At 38.8% G+C, this 24,822-nt stretch overlaps 1 protein-coding gene across 1 annotated transcript in view; it reads right to left on the bottom strand.

Annotated features, from left to right (window-relative positions):
- Window positions 1-24,822, bottom strand: part of TMCC3 (transmembrane and coiled-coil domain family 3) — a 185,357-nt gene that overhangs the window by 130,165 nt on the left and 30,370 nt on the right. Inside the window, exon 2 of the mRNA XM_044087643.1 lies at window positions 4,300-5,222. Coding sequence (XP_043943578.1) covers window positions 4,300-5,222 — 923 coding nt within the window. The remainder of the gene's footprint in view (window positions 1-4,299; window positions 5,223-24,822) is intronic.

Here is a 24,822-nt window from a genome sequence, read left to right as displayed (position 1 = left end):
GCCGCAGGCATCTTGGCACGTTTTTTTGGTTTGGCTCCCAGTGTGGAAAAAGTCCAGCCTGTCGCTTCGAGACTCATCCATTTGGCCAACTGTAGTGCCCAGATTAATGTCCACAAATGTTTCTCCTTCAGTCACTGTCTCAGTGACATTAGTAGATGCTGTTTCATTATTTTCTGTACTAAAAAAGACAGGCCGCTGTGAATGAAGAGTGTTAGGCTGCTTTAAGTTTACGAAGACTGAGCAGTCTTTTTCATACTGTTGATTAGGTGCATGTGTAGCTGCTACATCATTTGAAGCATTCCATGCTCTTTGAGGGCAAGGCCAAACAAAGATGTTGCCTGATGAAAAATCACATTGTAGTTTCTTTAACTTAACTTGTTGAAGTTTTAAATCATAGTTAGCAGCTACACATAGTATGTCCATAAGTCTACTTTTATGGTATTCAGTATTGTAGTCTCTTTCCAGCTGAATACGTAGGTCTTCAGCTTTGTTTAACAGTGCATCCTCTTCAGGCTGAAGAAAGGAAATAAGCACATTCATGTATGATTTACTAGTTTGTAAGTTAATATGCTGCCAGCGTGCCAGCAACTTGGGATAGCGTTCCCCTTGTGCTGGCATGCATAAAACATGTAAGCCTCTTGGCATAATATTGTTCTTAAGCTTCAAAATAAAATCTCTGCCACTGTTGGCGTTTTAATTTCATTAATGCATCTTGCAAAGATGTCAATGACATGGTAAATTCAGTCTCACCTCTATGCCTCTCTAGTGTGGCATCAGAGAGAAGAGTGGAAGTCCCGATGTCCATGTCCAACAGCGGATTTTGTAGTAAAAAAGATTTACTAGTCATGGTTTTGAAATACATGTGTGGTACATAGCAAAGTTCAACATCCTCAGTCTGCTGGTCAGCCATGGGTGTCTGAAGTAAAGGACTCCTCCACTGAAAGTACTGCCAAAAAAATCCAAATAGTAAATCCAAACGTAAGGAAGTACTACCACACTGTGTATGAAGCAACTTCACTTTATTAAAACAATAAAAACAGTATCATAAGCACTTTCAGGTAAATCCCTTCATCAGATGATAACTAGTAAAAACTTAATATCTAATATAGTACAGCACAACCAATAAAAATCAACAGTTTACCCTCCTTTTTGCTGGTTTTAAAGGGACAACATCATTTTATCCTGCCAGAGACAAGGCATAGCTGTGGATATGCCTTGTGTGAAGACATATGCTAACCTGAAGATATGGTGATATTTGAGGTAGCACATGACTGGAAAGATTGGAAAGACAAACTTTTCTTTTACAGTAGATTTGTGGACAATGTTTTCTTTTTGTGGGGGGGGGGGGGCACCACATTAGAATTAACATCCTTTGTTAGAGTCTACTACCAGCTTCTTCAGATTCCAATTCAGTTATTGAACCTATGCAATTTAAAAATCCAGGCACCAACAAGAAGGGAACCTATCCATGCCTACATTGTAAAGCCTGTAAGCACATTTATAGGTTCATAGGTTCATACTAGGCTATCTGCTCTAGGGCCACCCATTTTAAATTAATTTTGCTATGTCTTTTTTTGAGGTTAGTATACTGTGCCTCTGTCTAACAGTGACACAGAAGTGATAGCCGGGGTAAACCTACGATCTCCCATCCACTCATCAAGATTCCTCTTGAAGAGAGTCAATGTGGGACTCTGCCTAACCTGGACTGGGATTTTATTCCAGAGTGAAGGGAGCCTCTGGGTTATGAATCTGTCCCTCCAGCATGTCCTATTTATTTCAGTGCTGAGGTTCAAGTCTCTCGAGTGCATAGCTCGATGGGATTTGGATTTTCTGAGGTGCAGCATGTCCATTAATTCCGGGTTGGACATGGCTTTATACGTCAGGCACAGATCGCCTCTGAGCAGGCGGTATGCCACTGAGTAGAGCTGGAGTTTCTTTAACCGGGCAGCATATGGCATCTGTTTGAGCCCTTTGATCCTCTTGGTGAGGTACTTTTGGGGCCTTTCCAGTTGCTGCAGGTGTCTGGTAAGGTACATCCCAAAAGGGGCATTGTACTCAATTATGGGCCTGATGAGGGATGAGTAAAGAGGCACGATGACCTCCCCTGATCTAGATGTGAATCCCTTCATGATTAGGTGGGCTATATAAAATGTTTTTCTAACCACTTTGGCCACGTGGTTGTCAAATGAGAGATTACTATCAACTTGGGTCCCCAGGTCCCTAATGATGTCTTCTGTACTTAATGGATTACCACCTATGTGGTAATTTGTGGGCACTTTGTTTTTGCCAAAGGGGATGACTATACACTTTTTGGTGTTTAGCTTGAGGCCATGGCTCTGGCACCAGTTGTTTTACAAGGAAACTGTTTTATACACTCCAGGACCAACAAAAAGTACTTTTTGAATATGATGTATGCCAACTGTAATACACAAAATGTTGTCTATATTGCAAACTGTCAACAATGTACTGCATATTATGTAGGAAAAACAAATTGCAGACTTAAAGATAACATTTTTAAGCATCTATCAGATATAAGGTTAAGAAAAGAACACAATGCACTGTATAAGCATATAGAATTGCATAGTGATCATGTATTTGCCTTTACGGTTAATTATATGTGTTGTAAACAGAAGTCAAAGAATGGGTGACTTGTATAACGAAACTGAAAACAAAGAGATGCAATGGATTCTTAGACTGGGAGCTGACAAAATTACATTAAATGATGTTGTCCCTTTAAAACCAGCTCTAGCAAAAAGGAGGGTAAACTACTAATTTTCATTGGTTGCGCTGTACTATATTATATATCATGTTTTAACTAGTGTTTTATCATCTGATGAAGGGATTTACCCGAAAGTGCTTATGATACTCTTTTTATTGTTTTAATAAAGTGAAGTTGCTTCATACACAGTGTGGTAGTACTTGCCTTACCTTTGGATTTACAAGTCCATGTAGTCATCATAAAATGTTAGTGAATATGCCCTACGGATACCCTGGTGAGAGAATGCAGTGCACTCAGGCAGCTGACATTTGTACTGCTGTATAGTGTGAGCTATGAAGGGAAAAGCAATCATTGATTTCTGAGCCGTCTGCCTGTGGTCTGCCCCCAGTTTCTCTTGAAAGTTTTTTTTTCTGCTCTGGCAGCTTAATAACATTTACATTCGGCAGGGCCTCTGAAATGTGGGCTGCTAATATAACTCAGATAACCAGTACTGCAGACAAATTCTCAATCTTGTACCAGTGGACCTGATAATATGGTGATGTTCAGCTGTAAACTGGTCCAGTGCTTTAAAAAGTAACAAAAAATAAAACTGCCAAACCTGTTCATGTTTTTTTAATGCATGCCCTCCCTCTTTTTAAATAAATGTATGCCAGGAGGTCTGCCCACCCACTGTTCTTGTACATCACAGTTTCTGTTTTTTCTATTAATCATTCAGTGCTTCTCTAAAGTTCATGGCAGTCTTTCTTAGGCATTATTTGTTTCTTAAAGAGTTTATCTTGATTGTCTGCTCCTACTGGTCATAAGGAGGTGACTGTGACATCACATTACAGTTCTGAAAAGAAAATGTGATGCCATAACAGAGGTCAGCTTCTGGCAGGTAATTAATGACAAAGACATAAAACCTCATTGGTAATCTCAGAGAAAAATATTACACAACCACACATTTACCCATCATTCTAAGTAGTGCAAGGAGAAATGCGATAGTAGTTTACTAATTCTGCAGATACAATGAGCGAATTTAACATTGCTATCAGTCACTTTCATATCTTGTGAAAACAATAAACATATGGACCAAAGACGGAAGGCAAAAAGAAATATTTACAGTTTCACTCAACCACTTCCATGCATTTTTTGTAAACAATGTAAATCTTTACTATAAATCCATTTAACAAAAATTAATTCTTTGTTCACAGTTGGACATACCAAGTATTAGCTGTGTGCAGGAAAAAAAAAAAGAACGAATCTGAGCCCTTTTACAGCATGCTTAGGGCCTCGTCTATCAAACAATATCGCCTCATAGAAGTCCTACTACCTTACAAAACTGGATTGCACAACAGAACTTGCAATTATCTTGGCTGACAACACAGACTAGTGATTAGTGCAATAAGCTATGCGCACGCAGTTCAGGTACATCCTGAAGATATGCACCACACAGCTGTTAAATGCATGATACTGACCAAGTTGCATTATCAAAATGTGCTTCTAAGCTTGTTTCTGAAAACAAACAGTTACTCTTGGTAAGCGTGACTTTTTTTTTTTTTTAAATGAAACACAGAAAAAGTAATCTTCATCATGTTTACCTGTATCTTTCCTCCTGCAGTGCTTGTGAAATGAAGCTGTAATCCTTTTTGAACTGTAGCTTTAAGTTCTCTATATCGTCTGATAACTGAGTCTGCGCTTCTTTTAGTTCCCTCAGTTCTTCTAAAATAAGGGAGAGCTTGCCTTGGCTGTCAAGTGTGCTCGTACGTCCTGTGCCACAAGACCGGTTACCGTTGCTGTCAGCAGACCCAGATGTACCACTGGAGCATTCATCATCACTTCCATATTTTGGTTTGTTGACCATGGTGGCACTGCCGCTTAAACCTCTAGGTCCACCTTCTGGTTGGAAGCTATCTAGTGTAGTCTTCATATGGGCAATGTTGTCCGCACTGCCAAACTTATTACGGATCAGATTAGCAAATTCTCTAGACTTGTTGAACACAAACATGGGTGGTGTTAGGGAAACACCAGGAATGTGTTTTGTGCTTTCTCCCATGGTACCACCATGGCCTCCAGCTCGAGCATTGTTACTGACATCTTTTAGACTTTGCTGCATTTCTTTCAAAGTATCCTTGGAAATGTCTTTGGTATTTTTTAGAAGTCCATTTTGATCAATCTCCTTTAGTTTTTTATGGTACTGGTCAAGTTTCTTTTGTAGCTGAGCTATTGAATGTGCAGATTTCTGATTTTTTTTCTCAAATACATGTTTGATACGTGCAACTTGCTGTTTGTCAGCACTGTCTGCTAACTTCAAGTATTCGGCAACATTTTCATCCCGAGCTGTCTGTTCAATTTTGATCTGTTCAGTTATTTTAAGAATTTTCTGTTGTACGTGTTCAATGTTCAGTTTGACCTTTTGGAAATCAAAAATGCCATCTGGAACATCGACGTTGAGGTTAGTATCTGATCCCCCACGCCGAATGGCAAAAGGCAAAGCAAGAGTGCTCATTTCTGACCGATCCATCTGAAAAAAAGAAAACATCATTAAGTAGAAATAGAATCATTTTACTTGAAAGCAATTTATATATCCAGTTGTACCTTCTTTCTAAATAAGTTACTTCATGGCTTCTATCTACCTTCTGTTCCATGCCTAACTCATTCTAACTCAGATATTAACTAGCAGCATTTAAATACTGGACTAAATTACAAGTTTCATAACAGATATTTGTTCTCAGCAGATGCAAATATGCTAGTGATCGCCCTGCTATAAAACTTTGTCTTGGCACTTAGCAAATTACCAAACATTATGTAAAAGCATTTACTTACCAAATTGTTCGTATTTATGAGAGCACTGTGTAGAGTCTGCATGTCCTCCCTATGGTCGAGTGACGTCTAAAGACATGCAGGTAGGTGAATGCGTGAATGGGTGTGCCTTCTTTGAAGGTTGGGCGTCAGGCTAGCAACTCAGCACCGTAAAAATCCACTGCCAATCATTAGTGGACTGGTGATCCGCTGTGGCAACCCCTAACTGGGAAAAGCCGAAAGACATTAGTTTGAGGAGAGCACTGTGAAGAACATTTACAAGAAGACATTCCTTCTCCTGTTCTTTCATACAGCTCTAAGTTTTCACAAAAGCTGATGCTCACAGAAGGCACATGTTCTCTGGTCTGTTTTCGTGCTCCTGAGCCTGGGTCAAGGTGTGCTCAGTCCAAGTCAAAGCTTAAGCACTAGTGGTTGGTAGTGCAGAATATATATTCTCTTAAATGAAAAGTGACAGCATGGCAGGGAAAAAAGGCACCCACATCAGTGTGTCCCCCCTGAAAATCAGCTTACAAACTGAGTAGTCACATATCTGTGGTATCCTACAACTTACAAACTGAGTAGTCACATATGTGTGGCATCCTACAACTTACAAACTGAGTAGTCACATATCTGTGGTATCCTACAGCTTACAAACTGAGTAGTCACATATCTGTGGTATCCTACAGCTTACAAATTGAGTAGTCACATATCTGTGGTATCCTACAGCTTACAAACTGAGTGGACACATGTCTGTGGTATCCTACAGTTTACAAACCGAGTAGTCACATATCTGTGATATTCTACAGCTAACAAACTGAGTAGTCATGTATCTGTGGTATCCTACAGCTTCCAAACTGAGTAGTCACGTCTCTGTGGTATCCTACAGCTTACAATCTGAGTAGTCACATATCTGTGGTATCCTACAGCTTACAAACTGAGTAGTTACGTATCTGTGGTATCCTACAGCTTACAAACTGAGTAGTCACGTATCTGTGGTATCCTACAGCTTACAAACTGAGTAGTCACATATCTGTGGTATCCTACTGCGATGGTTCTCTGCACTGATTTTAATCTTTAGGAGAATCTCAGGAGGGAAGACATAACCCCCAAAGAGACGGGCAAGCACAAGGGAATCACTGATGTACACCCTGCAGACATGCTTCCAAAAAAGCTCTCATCATTCAGGCTACAGTGACTGATAACTGCATGACACGGCATGGCATGGCAAGGATAGCAAGTGGTCATGACACAAATAACCACTATGAATACATTACACAAATACATGATGGAAGCAAAAATACAGAAGCAGAGTAAACACTGAAAGCAACAGCCAAAGTGTGTTGCATATGTTGATGACAGAGCACATGACAAAGTGTAAATCACCTGCACAGGGTTTGTTTAGTGGTATTTTGCTATATATGGTAGCTCTGGTAACTGACTTCCTCACAGCATCTGAAAACCAGAAATGAAAGCATTTAAATCCAACAGCAGGGAAAAGATATTGAACTAGTCAGAGCCTGAAGTGGCAGCAATCTTAGCTTCATGGGCTTCACCCCCACCATCAGCAGAATATGATCCTTAAATAGCTATGATTGAAGCTCTGAAATCAACATGTCATGGGCCAAGATGGAGAAATGAGTATGATCCCAGGTTTTCTATAAGTCTAATGAAAGACAGGGAAGAAAGGGGATGAATACCTGGACATTCCTCTCCTTTTCACGCAGACTACATTCGCTGTCCATGCTATCCTAGTTAATTAACAGACAAAACTTGTCTTAAGGCAATGCTTCTTTTTTGCTTTGTTGGTGGATGCTGCTCCCATGAATGTAAGTAAAGAGACTGTTATAAATCTGTAACCTACTTACTCCATGGCTGATGAATGTGTCTTTCAGCTTTTCCCGGTTAGGGGTCGCCACAGCAGAACTACGGTCCGCTAATGATTGGCAGTTGATTTTTACGTACCGAGTTGCCAGCCCTACCGTACAACCTTCAACGAAGGTACGCCCGTTCACGTATATCTCCACGCAGAAGACGCTCTAACTGAGAATCGAACCGGACAGTGTCTTACTGTGAGGCGACAATGCTACCGCAGCACCACCACCGCGGTACTCCATGGCTGATACTGAAACTTAAATGTCCAAGCTTCTACCATTTCTCTTTGTCCTCTTTGATTTTTTTAAAGTGTTGATCTATTATGATCCACCATTTTCTGTGGTCAGTTAAATAAGTTAGACCATATGCATCTAAAACAACACAAAATATAACCGATGCTCAACTGAACTGAAAACTGGCCTTGCATGACACTAGTTATACCTGATAGTTTAATAATTATTTCAAAGTAATGTCATTTATGTGCTATAATGATCTGATGTTCAAATACTCACATGTAGTTGAGGAATTTGTCTGTTAAACAGGGGCTAACTCCTCCACCCATTTGTACCGTGACCACTTACTTCCACAGCTAGTCTAAAGCTGAGCTTTACCTCATCATTTCCACTTCACCATTTTATGGTTAAAAAGCAGGAAGCCACTACATTGTTCCTGAAAGTCACTGCCATTTAAACTATTGCTGAAATGCAGCTCTTCTCTAATGCCTCTTCCCAAACCAGTCATCCAGATTTAAACATGTTTTTCCCGCTGAACACTGTTCTTGGCATTCTTATTTAGAGGATAAAAAAAAAAACAAAAACAAACTAATGGATGATTTTGACTGGTATTCTTCATTGCCCTTCTTGCTCACTGGGAGGGGCCTTTCCAAGCTGTTGCCTGAGGGTCACAAAATGTGCACACTACCATGAGGCGGAGACACCAACATCATCTAGGTTTGCTTTGCCTGACATGCCAGCATCATTGGACTGTGAAAGGAGGACTTAAAAGGATGCTAAATCAGAAGGTCTACCTCACTCCACAATGGAGGAGTAAACCTTAAACCACTCATGTTCCACCAATCAAAACTCAGCGATCGGTGTTCAGGAGCCTATTTATCAGCACTGACGTGACTGCTGGTGCTGTTTATAAGAATGCTGCTTCCAGAAAGAGCAAAGTTGTCTGTCATTCATCAAGGCACCATCTTCAAAATATTAGTATCAAGTTGGGAGTGAGCATATGCATGACAAAGTAGTACAGATCACAGCCATAAAGCACGTAAAATGTGTGTACAGTCCCGGTTTACCCACTCTATTCAAGACAGGGTTGTGGGGAGCTGAAATGTACCTGGTGCGTAATGGGCTTGAAAACATCCTGGAATGGACAATGGTATACTGCTGGACACACACACAGAGTATGTACACCTGCAGGCAGATTGCCAAGTCACCAACAGTTTGTCTTTGGGATGAAGAAGGGATCTGAAGCAGCCCCCCCAAAAATCCAAACAGATATAGGGAGGACAGAAAGACTCCTCACCAAAAATGCCCCAACAGACAACTGAACTAAGAAGATATCACTGTGAAGCAGTGATACTATCAGCTGTTCCACTGAGCCACCATATAAAACATGCAGCTTTTCTTGTCTTATTTATACATTACTAGAATGTCTCTAATATCCCCTTTTCAGCCATAACCTAAATACAATAGAAAAAGTTAGAAAGAATAGATAAGATTAATGGCATAACATAACACCTTAATGAAATAGAGGTACATTGATCATAACATACAAATCTTGTACTACAATTAACAAAATGTGGTAGAAAAGTGAAAATTGTGACTTACTGTATGAGGTAATAACAGTATTTCTAGCTGACGTTTGTTACTTAATGCTGACCTACTCTCAGGATTTTCTTTAACCATGGACCAATCTATAATTTGCCTATGAATGTAACCTCTGTAAATATTGTATCTTAAACTTAACTGCTTGCTTAGATATGTTAACTATTGTAATTACAGTATTTGTTTTAATCTAAATTACTGACCTTGGAGCTTTTCTCCCCGGGCCTCTGCTGAAAATGTACATGTATCCAGTCGGACTATCCTGGTCAACAAATGTAAAATAAATTAAATAAATAAGTCATAACAAACAGCTGGTTAGACTGATAAATTAAAGTAACGAAGATGCACAATTACTGGTGCAAGTTACACTAGTAAGCCTGAAGTTCTTACTAATGCTTGGATAGCTGGATGTGATGTGACAACTCCACATTGAATCACTTGAAGTCCGAGTCAACAGGTTACATACACATGAAAACATTCATACAATACTGCTTCAGGCTACTTTTAAGTAATCCATGTGTGCTGCTTTCTCTTTTGTAAAGAGGTAGAAACTTCAAAAACACAACTTGCATATGAAAAAAGACTTGAAAAGTGGCACTGAATGTCAAAAAAAAAAAAACACGGTTATCAAGGGTGAGAGGTTTACTACGTCAAGAACAAAGTTTTTTTTTTATCACTTTTCAGTTTAAACTCAATGTAAATTTTAGTTGAAGTTTAATATGCAAGCTCAATTCCCAGGACTCTCTTAATGTACCACAACAGTAACACTGTTCTGTGCATGGAGGAAATCAAATGCTAGTGCATGCATCAATATCAAGAGTATAGTTGGACATGCATGGTACCCCAGTACTGGTACTGGGGGCTCATTTATAGAAATTCCCCCAATGAAGTTAGGCAACATTCTCCTTTTTGAGATGTGCTGTAAATACTGAAATGCGCACAGACGCACTTTTTCTCTCTCTCTCTTGCGCAAATACACACACACACACACACACACACACAGAGCTTCTCATTTTGCCTGTGACACACATGAAAAGAGATGTATCATATGGCAGAAATGTCAACAAGTGAATGCAACAGACGCTAAACACATCATGGACATCAAAACAGTTTCTTCAGTGTCAGGTAATTACTATTTCATATTACAAAAAATTATTACTTCCTATTTCAAAGTGTCACAGATAATGTCATATACCACTTTCTGCAATTGATAGGTCAGGTTTCTGTGAGCTTAAATAAGTAATATAGCAGAATATTTGGAGCAATAAAGGACTATGCTGAAATATTGACTTTGAAGTATCTTATAGCAGTTTTGCTTTTGAAGAAATTTAAATGAGTTACAGTTTCACTGACTTTGAAGAAAATAAAATGACTTAGAGATCCATTGTCAGGATAATTTTTGACTACCAACAATTTAAATTATCTGATGCCTGTCTCACTACATATGCACAGCTGTATCTTGAAATATATTTGGTGCATCCAACTGAATCTATTAGGGAGTGACAAGCAAAGCACAAAAGTGTGATAAAAGAAAAAAAACACTGTTGTGTTTAAAGCTGTATGTCTGCCTGTGTGTGTTTTCCATTTATTTAGTGTTGAGGGCTTCTGTTAAAAAACAAAAAAAAAGATTTTTCTTTTTTTTATTATTTTAATTGATAGTACTGAGCATTCTCAATTTCTTGCGTGACTTTTTTTTCCATAACTAGACGTCAGTCTGTACCCACGATGCAAAAACTTTATTTGGTTAGCAGCATTTCTTTACACCACTGTTTTATTCCAGAGTCACAGCTTCCTTGCTTGAGTCAGGACAGCACGCATCCTGCTACATTCCCAGCAGTAACCAGGTGAATAATCTCCCAAACTGAAGATGTCAAGCACCCTTGAGTCAGGACAGCACACTTCCTGCTACATTCCCAGCAGTAACCAGGTGAATAAGCTCCCAAACTGAAGATGTCAAGCACCCTTGAGTCAGGACAGCACACTTCCTGCTACATTCCCACCAGTAACCAGGTGAATAAGCTCCCAAACTGAAGATGTCAAGCACCCTTGAGTCAGGACAGCACACATCCTGCTACATTTCCACCAGTAACCAGGTGAATAAGCTCCCAAACTGAAGATGTCAAGCACCCTTAAGTCAGGACAGCACACTTCCTGCTACATTCCCAGCAGTAACCAGGTGAATAAGCTCCCAAACTGAGGATGTCAAGCACCCTTAAGTCAGGACAGCACACTTCCTGTTACATTCCCACCAGTAACCAGGTGAATAAGCTCCCAAACTGAAGATGTCAAGCACCCTTGAGTCAGGACAGCACACTTCCTGCTACATTCCCAGCAGTAACCAGGTGAATAAGCTCCCAAACTGAAGATTTCAAGCACCCTTGAGTCAGGACAGCACACATCCTGCTACATTTTCACTAGTAACCAGGTGAATAAGCTCCCAAACTGAAGATGTCAAGTACCAAGGGCTTTACAAGGTCTGGCCAAAGAGGTTAGCCATTGTTATATTTGTCTTCTTCTGAGAAAAATCATACAATCCAAAGGAACGTGAGGCAGAAAAGACAACGGAAGACAAGCTTGTTGTGAGCATACCTCTCAGCTGTCCAGAAATTTCCAGAATGACCACTTTTGCCTCATATTTTTGGTCTGTTCTGCATAAAAACTGTGGTATTCTGGCAAATTATTGCTGACTGAAGCCACTTACTAATAACATATGTTTGAGTTTCAGACTTCATATCTGCTGGAAAATGCATGATAATGCAAAATCTGTTATTCTAGCAACTGTTTAAGTTCATAAGAGCAATATTTAAAATCTCTGCCTGATTTTGGGTCTTTGTCCCTCCACTATTTTTGGCCTTGTTTAGAATTCTCGCACTAGGACTTTGAGAGGTATGAGCATGAGTCAGTACACTTTTTTTTTGTTTGTTCTCAGTCTTAATTTGCTTGGAACATACATGGTAGACATTTTACTAGAATTAACTGTACTGATACCTTCAGGACAACCATATGACTTTGGCTTCCTTTTAACACTGAATGGTAAAGTAATGTAAAAGCTTCTTTCATTGCAACAGTGCAGTTCCTTGCTTCTACCCTCGCAAAACAAACCATATAAGATTTACTGGGATGCTAGTTTGGATTTTAAAAACAAATCAAAAGTTCAATTTTTGCATTTTTGTTCACCTGTACCAAATTTAGATTAATGTGGTGGTGCTGCGGTAGCGTTGTTGCCTCACAGTAAGACGCTGTCCAGTTCGATTCCCAGCTAGAGCGTCTTCTGCGTGAAGACATGCGTGAATGTGCGTACCTTCATTGAAGGTTGTGCATCAGGGCTGGTAACTTGGCACGTAAAAATCAACTACCAATCATTAGCAGACTGGAGTTCCGCTCTGGCGACCCCCTAACCGGGAAAAGCCGAAAGACACAGCAGCAGTGCTATTTATTTCCTTGATTACTCTGTGCAATCCAGTACTATATGTGCGACTGACTGTACACACGTAGTTCTGTTAGTTTGGATCATCATTGTACACACTCTGCCGAGGAATAAAACCCAGCAGAAGGTTATCCTCTGGACATTTTCAACATTACTGAGGAATGGAGATCCCATCTGGAAGTCTTTCCAGCACTCTGCAAACCTGGCAATATATAAATCATCACTAAATTTCTGTTTCTTGCCCTTATTAATCTGACTGTTATTTTAGTTTGGTTTGGTGACAAAAGCAAATCAATGTAGTTAAAATATCCTGAAAGGGATTTATATTGCAATATATATATAACAGGCAGGCAACAGTGGCGGGCAAGCACGAGCGAATTATTGTACATATGTTAAAATTTCCATCTTAATTATTTCAGAAAACGGGAAATGACAGAACAATTGCAATTACAAAAGGCAAATTGGCTCAACATATATCTGTGGAAGGCAGCAGCAGTTAATGGAATTTTGCTAAATGTATGAAATTTCTTTACAGAACAGCTTTAACATTATCCTTTAATAATAATATAGTAGTAATATGCAAAATCACATTTTAATTGCCAAAGCAAATTAGTCATTCCCTCTCAAGTCTGCCAGAACAGCTGTTCCTTAATTGTTTGGGAAAGATGTTATGCCTTTTATAATTATTGATAAGTACCAGATTTAAACACAATCTGTGTTACTTTAACGCTACAAATTCATAACTTTAAATTGTTCCTCCAGTAATAAAATGTGGGCATTTGGTCTAAAAGGTTAGCATTGCTATAAAGTATTACACAGCTGCTGAGGGTTTTGGCAAATATTTGAAGCTAGAAGCTGCTTTGCTTTGATGTCATACATGCTGAAATTTTATTTCATCCCTTTTCCACTTTTTCTTTAAAATGAGTGGTTAAAAACAATACATAATAGTATGGATTTATTTAGGTTTGGAGATTGAGTTAAATGACAAAAAATCTATAGAGATGGTATTTTAACTTGCAATGAGTACAAGACTGGAACAGGACTGTAAAGGGCAGATGCACTGTTCACGTGTTGTACTCCTGTGTTAATAACAATTTATTTTGCCCACTATTCATAGCTAGTGCCCCATATATAGTCTGAAACACTTAACAGGAAGAGTATTCTGTGTGCAGTATGTATGTACGTTTGCACTGCAAATGTGACTGAAAGAGCAGCGCACAGGCTAAATACTGTGACTTAAAGTCCCAAGTCAAAGAGGCTGCTGGTTTCCATGCAAACTGCTAAAAACACCCCTGGTCCTTAAATGGCAGATGTAGTCAATGGCCATCCAGTGTCACCATTTCAAGTGACCCTCCAACACAAGCTTTGTTTCATAAATCCTAATGACCAATGTAATGTGTCTGGCTATTTAAGGATCGTCAGGTCTATAAAAATACAGTGGAATCTGTGTGCATGAGTCTGCATGTTTTACTGTTATGGAACCAGCCACTGTGAAGGAAGAATCACATGACACCTCACATGCAGGTTAGCATTAAGGGTACTGTTTTTAAACACTGCATCCCTCTTTAAGCTGTGAATACTTTTTACAGTAATATAAACTGTACTGAATATACTATACTATATTATACTAAGGATTTCACATGAAATTAATTTCACGTGACATTACAAAGGAATTAAATCATCCCTATATACATAGTTATGTACAGGAATTGAAATGTTCACTCTTTGCTACCATAACAAATAGCATAGTCTTTTTACCTTCTAGGTGCCACTTACAGTCTTGACTGGCAGAAGTATATGCAATGTCACATTCAGAATAGTTCTATAAATGCGTTATATTTGGTTATAACATTGTGCCTTGTGCTCTCTCTTTGCTTCAGCTATTCTCAAGTGTTTTTCATGTATTCCATTTACCATTTCCTTTTGATCAACACACCTTATATCATTGAAAGTGCAGTAAATGTGGAAGGGAAGTGGATTTCTTTTCTTATCTGGCATTCTGACTGCACCAATTTTTCTCAGCATTTATTCTCTTTATTCTGAACAAACTCGTACCATTCCTCAGACACTGGTAAGTATGTGACAATGGAAATCACTTCTAAGTCATGGAATAATAGTTTCTCTTTGCATTAATTTAGGATGCCCTGTTTAACACATCAGCTATGTGTATGTCATTGTATGGGCTGCATGCAACTGTAGAGTCAAATCTCTATAATGACAACAGCATTCTTTACAAGTGTAATGATGTTTGCTTATGTGAAATGCTTTCTAGTGGTTTGTGTATAGTTTCCACAAAAACATGTCTACTCTACTATATATATATATATATATATATATATATATATATATATATATATATATATATATATATATATATATATACACACATATATATATATATATATTTATTTATTTATTTATATATTCCTAAAACTTGTTACATCCATAAAGAGCCAAAACTTCTTTATCTATTTGAGTACATCTGGTTTGGAAATCTGTCTCTGCTCTGGAACCATGACCAATAGGTTGACCTTGTTGTATCAGCACTGTTCCAATACCTGAGTGATTAGCATCAATTTAAACACACCTGGTTTCTTCACATAAATGTGGCATGACCACGGAGTTTGTACAAGTACAAGTATAAGTTAGGTAGGTGAGACCCCCCCCCCCACACACACTACAATGGGGGAGGATGCAAGGCAGGACTGCCCCAACCACACCACAAAGAAATATTTATTTATTTATTTTTAAGTTAAACCTCTCAATATTCAAAAAATTATGAACCATGACTGAAGAAGTAGTCAAAAGAACATAGAGAAACCTTTTGAGTTAGCATCTAAATGGCCAACTGTTTTATGTGCATCAACAACTTGCAAAACCTTTCTTCTGAGTTTCTGCCATTATTTTGCTTTTGTATATTTTAGAGAAATTATTAAGCAATATGCAATATTTGCATTTCTTGTTACTGGGCAAAGTTTCTTTTCAAGCAAATAAATACATCTTGAACAACTTGGTGTTTATTCATCTGTATGAGTTACTCATTGTCCGTGTATTTTACCAGGCTTGATTATGGGCACACAGCTTGACGATATATATATATATATTTTTCACACAGTACAGTGTACTCTCCTTATGTTTTAGGCTGAAAAAGTATATGCTGGAATAATTACAATATTCCCCTATTCATGATGGCCAGTGGTGCTAAAGCGGGGGGTGAATTTATACAAGATGCATTTGAACAGAGTAACAGAAGCGCTTTGCTTTATGTGGATTGGAAGATATCACTAACTGTGGAAACAAATGAGAAGCTAACTTCCACCTTTAACCCCATATGCAGCTAGTCAACAGTGTTTGCCCTGGGTATGGCCAAACAGATCATGAGTTATGTGTGAGCCACATTCACATCAGCAAGCTAAGACAATGTCCTATAGTTTAAGGCAACCATACCAAACATAGAACCTTTGTTAATGTCGCAGAAACCACAAAACATTACAATAAGTGAATGTGGCATGGTCTACCTGCCACAGCAGATGAAGATACAGAGGAGTTGTAGCCAGTGGCATGCTGAATTTACTAGTTACAGCAGCTAACTTCTTCAAACTACATTCAATCAAGACTGAAATGACAAGAGATCTCTCTGTTATGGCCAGGCAACACAGGGTAAACAGAGAGGTTTCTGTACCAGATAGCCTACAAGTACAATGCCTGGACATGTTTTTTGTATAGGTTTCTTAAATTTCCCAGTCACTACCCCCAGAAGACTATGGTTCTAGTAATTTCACTGGCCATGCATTGCATGGCACTCCAGCATTTAATTTTCCTTCCAGCTCAGTCTTTCTAAAGACGTTTCAGTGTCACCAAGACTTACCATGCAAGACCCCATGCATTCTAAAGACATTATGTAAATGTCTAAAATGTGTACTAGGATTACAGCATACTATATAAATATTTTTAGTTTCAACTTTGGCCCTTTTCATAGGATCATAGGCTAATGGCCCTAGGACCCTTACAAGCCTAGCCAAGGTCTACCCTTATTTCCACAATCAGCACCTAATGCCCGTGCCCAAAAGGGACACAGGTGGAACTCCCGAGTTGAATTTATGGTTATCCATCCAATGGTTCAGATTGCATTCAATGAGGTGCTCTGTTTGACATGAAGTGGGTGTCTGTTCCAAAGGTGTGGTAACCTCTGGGAGACAAATCTGTTCTCCACCAGGTCCTATTAAAGTCACATACCAGGTTAAGGTCTTTAGAGCAAGTAACTTGTGTACCATTTGACTTACAGATATGCAGCATTTCTAATAAAGCAGGGTCCGAGATTGCCTTATATGAAAGGCAGAGATCACCTCTGAGCAGTTTGTATGAAACAGAATAAAGTGACAGTGATTTCAGATGATCCACAGAGGACAGATGTGGAAGACATTGAATTTTCCCTGTGAGGAACCTTTGTGGTTTATCCAATTGCGGCGGGTGCTTGGAAAGGTACATACTAAAAGGGGCATCATATTCAATTATTGGCCTGATAAGGGAAGAGTGCAGGGAGGTTAGAACTTCTTTTTTTCTGGAGGCAATGCATTTACTTATGAGATGAGCAATATAGAATACCCTACTTACCACTGTGGAGACATGGTGATAAAAGGAAACATTGCTGTCAACCTGTGTGCCCAGGTGTCTCACCACTGAGTGCATACTTAAGATGTTGCTGTGGATGTTCTAGTTAGCAGAAACATTACTCTTACTGAAAAGGATGATAATACATTTTTTTGCATTGAGTTTAAGGCCATGCCTTTGGCATCAATCATTTATGTGTGTAAGACCCTCTTGCATGATGTTGACATCATTTGGAGGTTATATGACCATTCCAAATTTGCAGTCATCAGCAAACTTTGTCAGCCACAGAACTTTGTTTTTGCTTGTACTTCAGACAAATAGATTAAAAATAGTAGCAGTCCCAGGACTGATCCCTGTGGAACACCACTTGTTACAGGTCTGCTGTTGGAGGTGGATTCCCCTATTTTGACTATATGTGTTCTTTCTGTGAGCCAATTAGCGATCCATCTAATGATATAAGGGATGATACCTAGCTGGGTGAGTTTGTCAATGATGCCCAAGTGGGGGATAGTGTCAAAAGCCTTGGCTAAGTCTAGGTAGGCTGTGTGCACAGATTTCCCTTTGTCCAGCACTGTGGTGACTATCTCGAAGAAGTCCAGCAGATTTAACAGGCATGATCTCCCTTTGACAAATCCAAACTGAGTAGGGTCAAGTGTTTGGAGATTACCTATATCTTTGCTGATATGGTCCATGATGATTCACTCCATGGCCTTACAAAAAAGGCCAGTCAGGCTAATAGGTCTATAGTTCCCAGAGTCAGTGGAAGCACCACCTTTGTGCAAGGGAATAATAGTGGCCATTTTCCATTCAGCTGGGATGAAACCAGTGCTTAGACCATGACTGAAAAGAGTACCCAAATGTATTGCCAATTCTTGTTGGAGCCCATGTAGGATGCAGCCAGGCATATTATCAGGTCCCATAGATGATGTGTTTTTGGCCTTAGAGAGGGCATTTACAACCTACTCGTTAGCGATACAAGGTATGGGGTAGGTGGTAGGGGATGTCATGAGGTATGTGGGGCAGGGACAAGGGTTTGAAGTTTTCATAGAACCTGTTGACTAACAGGTTAGCTATATCCACAGGCTCAGTATATGTGGTATCATTAACTACCAGTTTGGCACAAATTTGGGCCCTTCCTTTTAGATTACAGATGTAACTAAAGCATGACTTATGGTTGTCTTTAGTTTAGGACACTAATATGGATTTGTAGTTTGCTTTGGAGAACTTCATAAGAAGTCTTATTTGCTTGCTTAAGCTGAGGAGATAGGGTTTCCAGTTTAGGGCTCGCTCACTCTTACTCTTAGACAGCAATTTCTTCCTCTTATTGTAAAGCCTGATAATGGCAGTTGTCCACCAGGTAGGTTTGCTCTTCCTTGAGGAGCTTGTTTTGGTCCTCTCAGGTATGGCTGAATCAATGCAGTTATATAGGTAGTTTGTATAAAACACTGGTGTAGAATTCGTCATAGTTGTGCAACCAAGGAGACCTGGTTTGGAGAGAACCCCAGCCATACTGGGTTACACCTCACACCTCCTTTCATACGTTCAGACCACAAACTGAAGGAGTGAAAACTAAAGGAGGTGGTATATCAATATTTATTAAAGATAAATAAACCTCCAGATTGGTTAAACAGTATGAATCTTTGGAGATACTTCAGGTGCAATTAACTGTTGGTAGGACACTTATTCAAGTCATTGCCAGCTACAGGTAAATCACGACATTTGGAGCTACTTGAGTTGATCAAGATAAATCCAAAGACCCTAGTTTTGGGAGACTTTAACTACCCATCCATTGACTGGGTAAATTGCTCGTGTGCAAACTCACTTGCCGAAAGGTTCCTCGACTAACTCCAATGTCCTGGACCAGCTGGCTGACACCCCCACAAGGGGTGCCAATATCCTGGATCTGGTGCCTACCAATATGGGGGACCACTGTAGCACCCCCACTGTGAGGTCTTTCCTGGTGAGATCTGACAACAAATCAGTTTCATTCAAAGTAACTATCAAAGCTGACCCCTGATCCCCCCCAACAGCAACTAAACTAAAACATTTCTCCAAAGCAGATTATAACCTCTTATGGAATGGTATAAATAGCTTCACTGCACCCCCCCCAATGGAATTATCAACCAAAGTTAATCATAGATCTAGGTGGGGAAGAACCCCAAAATTCTTCCATTATATTCAGACATGAGGTAGCTAAGGACAGATCACAAGATTTGTAAGCAGGAAAGGACAGTCTTGTGAAGGGTACACTTTAATTTACTTCTCTTACTCAAATTTTAGAACAGCTTAAGTATATGAATACAATATGCCTGCCATTGCCCTCATAAGGAAACGTCAGTTACTTTAAGCTCTATATTATTACATTTTTCATTTTCTGTCAATTGTATGAAATAGCTTGGTATTTGTAGCATGCAGCTCTAAAAGCATGGTCTTCCAGTTGCCATGAATAGAAACTAATTTGTTCAGAAGCTACTAATCGACTCTTGGAAATTCAGAGCATCAATACCTTTAGTGATGATAGCTCCATTTTCACACCATCTGTAAATTTACAGATACATTCCGGAAAGAGCACTCTGCAAAAGAAAGTCATGTCTTTCAAAAATGATCTCCTGAGATATGCCACTGATAAACACTTCCTAGTTTAAAAATATTCTTTCATACGAATTTGTCAGTATCTGTCTACTAACCAGAATGATAACGGACAATTACAGTCTGATTTATCTCTGACCCATGAAACCTGGACAGTAATTTTTATGCATGGTTTGTTGTAAAAAGCACTTGAACACAAAAACACTATACTGCTAGAATCCAATGCCTATTCCACCAGGTCAAACAAATAGAATTATGCAGTCTCTTATTATCCATTCATTCTAACAGTATAAAACACTATATGTGTTCTGTTTGCTAATTGCTTATAAGCTTTTTTTTACTCTTTTTCTGTCCAGACATATGCTGATGGTAAAAATGATAAGTATGCAGCTTTGCATGGTTTTGATTCCTTCTGTGAATACAAACATGATATTCATCTCTTAAGTCTGTGATCATTGTTTCATGCTTTAAGAACTCCTTTGTGTGAGTCTAATATGCAAGGCAAAATAAAGGAAATTTGAACTGCAGTTTTCAAATCAGGTAGCATCAGCCATTTTGGGTAACCCATACAGCATTTACCAAATGTCAGGAAATACAGATGCAGGAAAACATGTAGCATGCCAGTTAAAACAGAAAGGACTGGGGAAAAGGCAAAGACATTAACAAAGGAAATAACTGCTTCACACTGAGGAGCAAAAATAAACATAATGTGGAATAATAAAACTTAATAAATGGAAAGGATGGGCAGAAATTAATGTCACAGAGCGTAGTTACTTAGTGAAACATTTCTATTCACAAAGGAAGAGAAGGGAGCTTTAGTTTAGTAAAAGTTGCCAAAGGGATAAAAATGTTGCCCCCCAGTTATTCCACAGAAGAAAGGACTCCTAAACAACTTTATAATGAAAGGAGGAAGATGAAGGGCAACTGGGCAAGATTCACCCAAAAAAGCTGAAATGAGAGAAGCCCTCAGCTGAAAAAACACAGTGTAACCTTAAACTGTGGGCAGACAAACTCCTGAATACTGGAAGAAGAAAAGAGTGAGACCCCTATATAACAGTGGTAGCAGGACAGATACCTCTATAAAACAGTGTTAGCAGGACAGATACCCCTATATAACAGTGGTAGCAGGACAGATACCCCTATATAACAGTGGTATCAGGACAGATACCCCTATATAACAGTGGTAGCAGGACAGATACCCCTATATAACAGTGGTAGCAGGACAGATACCCCTATATAACAGTGTTATCAGGACAGATACCCCTATATAACAGTGGTAGCAGGACAGATACCCCTATATAACAGTGGTAGCAGAACAGATACCCCTATATAACAGTGGTATCAGGACAGATACCCCTATATAATAGTGGTAGCAGGACAGATACCCCTATATAACAGTGGTAGCAGGAGAGATACCCCTATATAACAGTGGTAGCAGGACAGATACCCCTATATAACATTGGTAGCAGGACAGATGCCCCTATATAACAGTGGTAGCAGGACAGATATCCCTATATAACAGTGGTAGCAGGACAGATACCCCTATATAACACTGGTAGCAGGACAGATACCCCTATATAACAGTGGTAGCCGGACAGATACCCCTATATAACAGTGGTAACAGGACAGATACCCCTATATAACAGTGGTAGCAGGACAGATACCCCTATATAACAGTGGTAGCAGGACAGATACCCCTATATAACAGTGGTAGCAGGACAGATACCCCTATATAACAGCAACTCCCACTCTAATATCATCCACCCCATCCAACTACTACCTTTCTTTCACCTCCACTAACTACCTTGATGATAGCAAGCTCAGATGCTCATAAGCCTAGTATTTATTATACAGCAGGAACTTCTCATTGTTACATTTGTTAATGCCTGTTATGTACTTCACAGATAAAGATTCTAGTTGTCTACTGATGTACTATGTTCTTCATCTGTAAATATGTTGTAAGTAATTTCTATGTTAAATTGTTAATCACTATGTAATCCAATGTAACTACTGTCTGTTTATTTTACTGTGGAGCTTTTCTCCCCGGGCCTCCGCTGAAAATGGACCCACGTCCAGTTGGACACTCCCAGTCAACAAATTTAAATAAATAAATAAATAAATAAAATAATAAATAAATAAATAAATAAACAGTGGTAGCAGGACAGATACCGCTATATAACATTGGTAGCAGGACAGATGCCCCTATATAACAGTGGTAGCAGGACAGATATCCCTATATAACAGTGGTAGCAGGACAGATACCCCTATATAACAGTGGTAGCCGGACAGATACCCCTATATAACAGTGGTAGCAGGACAGATACCCCTATAACAGTAGTATCAGGACAGATACCCCTATATAACAGTGGTAGCAGGACAGATGCCCCTATATAACAGTGGTAGCAGGACAGATACCTCTATACAATAGTGGTAGCAGGACAGATACCCCTATATAACAGTGGTAGCAGGACCGATATCCCTAAATAACACTGGTAGCAGGACAGATACCCCTATATAACAGTGGTAGCAGGACAGGTACCCCTATATAACAGTGGTAGCAGGACAGAAGGAGGAAGTTGCAGGAAAAATTGTGGAATCAGTGCTGAAGGAAAATAATCTGGAGATATATTTTGAGCCTGTGGGAAAGTGCTTCTGACATAACACAAATTTACAAGAAGGTCAAGCCAAACTAAACCGATGCATCTTTCAATTACAACAAACATTATTAGTAAACACTAAAAAATAAAAGGTGCAGGTTTACTTCTGATATAGAAATGTATTATTTGCATTTTAGCACTTCATCTTTTTTGCTTTCTTAGGAGTCATTAAAAAGAAGATTGTAAAAATGAATCTCTTTTATACAGAACACTTATTACAATTATCTAGTTAACCAAAGAATATTCTTTAAGTTAAAGTATCTCTAGCGTAGTTCCATATTCGGCCCTTCAGGGTACAAAGTATTGAATTTCACCAAGACATTTTCTCCTTTTTCTCTAAAAAAATAACTTCACATTTTCTCATCTATTCAAACTAAGAAACTGGTCCAGTACTGCAAACTTAAACCTTCAAAATATCTCAGATATTCAGCATTCAGATGCAAAACCCAAAGACTTAACTCCTTTTTAAGCTGTATGTCTCCGAGATGCTCTTCAGCTCTCTCTTTCTTTTTTGGTCTCCCCATCTTAACATCTAATACAACTTTTATTATCTTAATTACATTTTCACTTAGACAAGTAAAATTATTTTCAATATTTTATTAGGTGTTGTATTTTAAGGCTTCCAAACTTGATATTGAAGCATATTACTTCAATATAAAGTTAATTGTTCAGAGTGTGTCCAACATGTACATCGGCACTCTTAAATATCAGCAAAAAAAGAAACGCAAAAGTCGCATTTCATCTACGTGAGGTAAGGCAGAACCCTCAGGAAAGTTATTCAGAAAGTCCTTTGATTGCTCAAAGCACGTACCATACTGAAATTCAGGTTTACACTGGCAGTAAGTAAAAAAGTAGTGTCTTTCGGCTTTTAGGGGTCGCCACAGTGGAACTTTGGTTTACTCATGATTGGCAGTGGACTTTTATGGTGCTGAGTTGCGAGACCGATGCCCAACCTTCATGGAAGGCACACTCATTCACACACGCACCTACCTGCATATCTTTAAACGTCACTCGACCACAAGGAGGACATGCAGACTCCACACAGAAGGTGCTACAGCCGAGAATCGAACGGGAGAACTTCTTGTTGTGAGGTGACAACGCTAACCGCTGTACCACCGTGGCTCTTAAGTAAGGAAGTAAAATAAATTAATGATATGGTCAAATTCAAATGTGATTCCATAACATAAAACAAATAGATAAATTGCAATCATTATATCAAATAGGAAGGGATCACAAAGGTCATAAAAACAGAAACGTTTCACTATCCAGCTTGAATCACTGATATTGCTTCCTCTAGACAGGGCTCACTACCAATACACTACAAAGCAGCTGCTGAACTCTGGTTGTAATTCGTTATTTCACTTTTATGACAAGTTATATTGCCTGGTGCTCTTTTATTTATGAAACTTGACTTTTGTTGATATTTCAAAGTAATATACTTCGATCTAAAATTAGGGAGCCATATTTTAAAACCTTCTTACATAATGGATAATTAGAAACATTATAACTTACACATGCTTGTGTTCCCACTCCCCTTAATTGTTTTGTACTGGCACTCTTTCTCTAAAACTAACATCTCAAATTGTCTTGTTTAAGGCATATGCAAAACTTTGCCAAGTTTTGAGTCTGTCAGTAACATTTTCCAGGTATTCACAATTTCTACCATTTTATAAATAGCAGCAGCGTGATTCTTTATAATAAAACATGCAGTTTATTTGCCATGCCTCTGAACTGCCCCTGATGTTTAAGAAATGTCTCTGATTCTAGCCTAGAATTTTGATCTGTCCCTCTAAAAATCTGTGATTTTTTTGTGTAAAAGAGACTGTTTACAGTCAACAGATAATAGCCAAGGTCAGAATTCTTTTATTTCAGAAAATGCATGTTAATTAAACTTCACTTATTCTATCAACTTTTTGAAAGCAACACTAATGTTTAAAACTGTTGCTTATTGAGGACTTTTGTCCCTGATTATGTTTGGCTCTGCCAAATTCTGAAGACAAGATGTTGTTTACCATTCCTACTTTTGTTTTAACTCTGTATTCTCCACTATTTATATACAATCCTTGTTGTAACACTCTTGCCTACATTTGGTCATAGCATTTCTAAAAACTATTTCTAAGGTTTGGTTATTACACCATCCTTTTTTTATTTTTATTATTATTTTTTTACAGTTTTTACTTAACACCTACACTTGCTCATCTTTCCTGGTAGAAAAATGTTTAAGAGTGGAAAATAATTCTAATGGCAAAGATTTTACTAAATAAAGTAAATGCTGGCTATGAAATTTGCTGCTGCTGTTCATAGGTTCATAGGTTTATACTAGGCTATCTGCCC

Source organism: Protopterus annectens, chromosome 11.part0, assembly GCF_019279795.1.
Source record: "Protopterus annectens isolate FY-2018-M chromosome 11.part0, PAN1.0, whole genome shotgun sequence".
Taxonomy (NCBI): Eukaryota; Metazoa; Chordata; order Ceratodontiformes; family Protopteridae; genus Protopterus; species Protopterus annectens.
The sequence above is the reverse complement of the archived record's forward strand: the minus strand, read 5'-3'. Positions and strand labels throughout refer to the sequence as shown.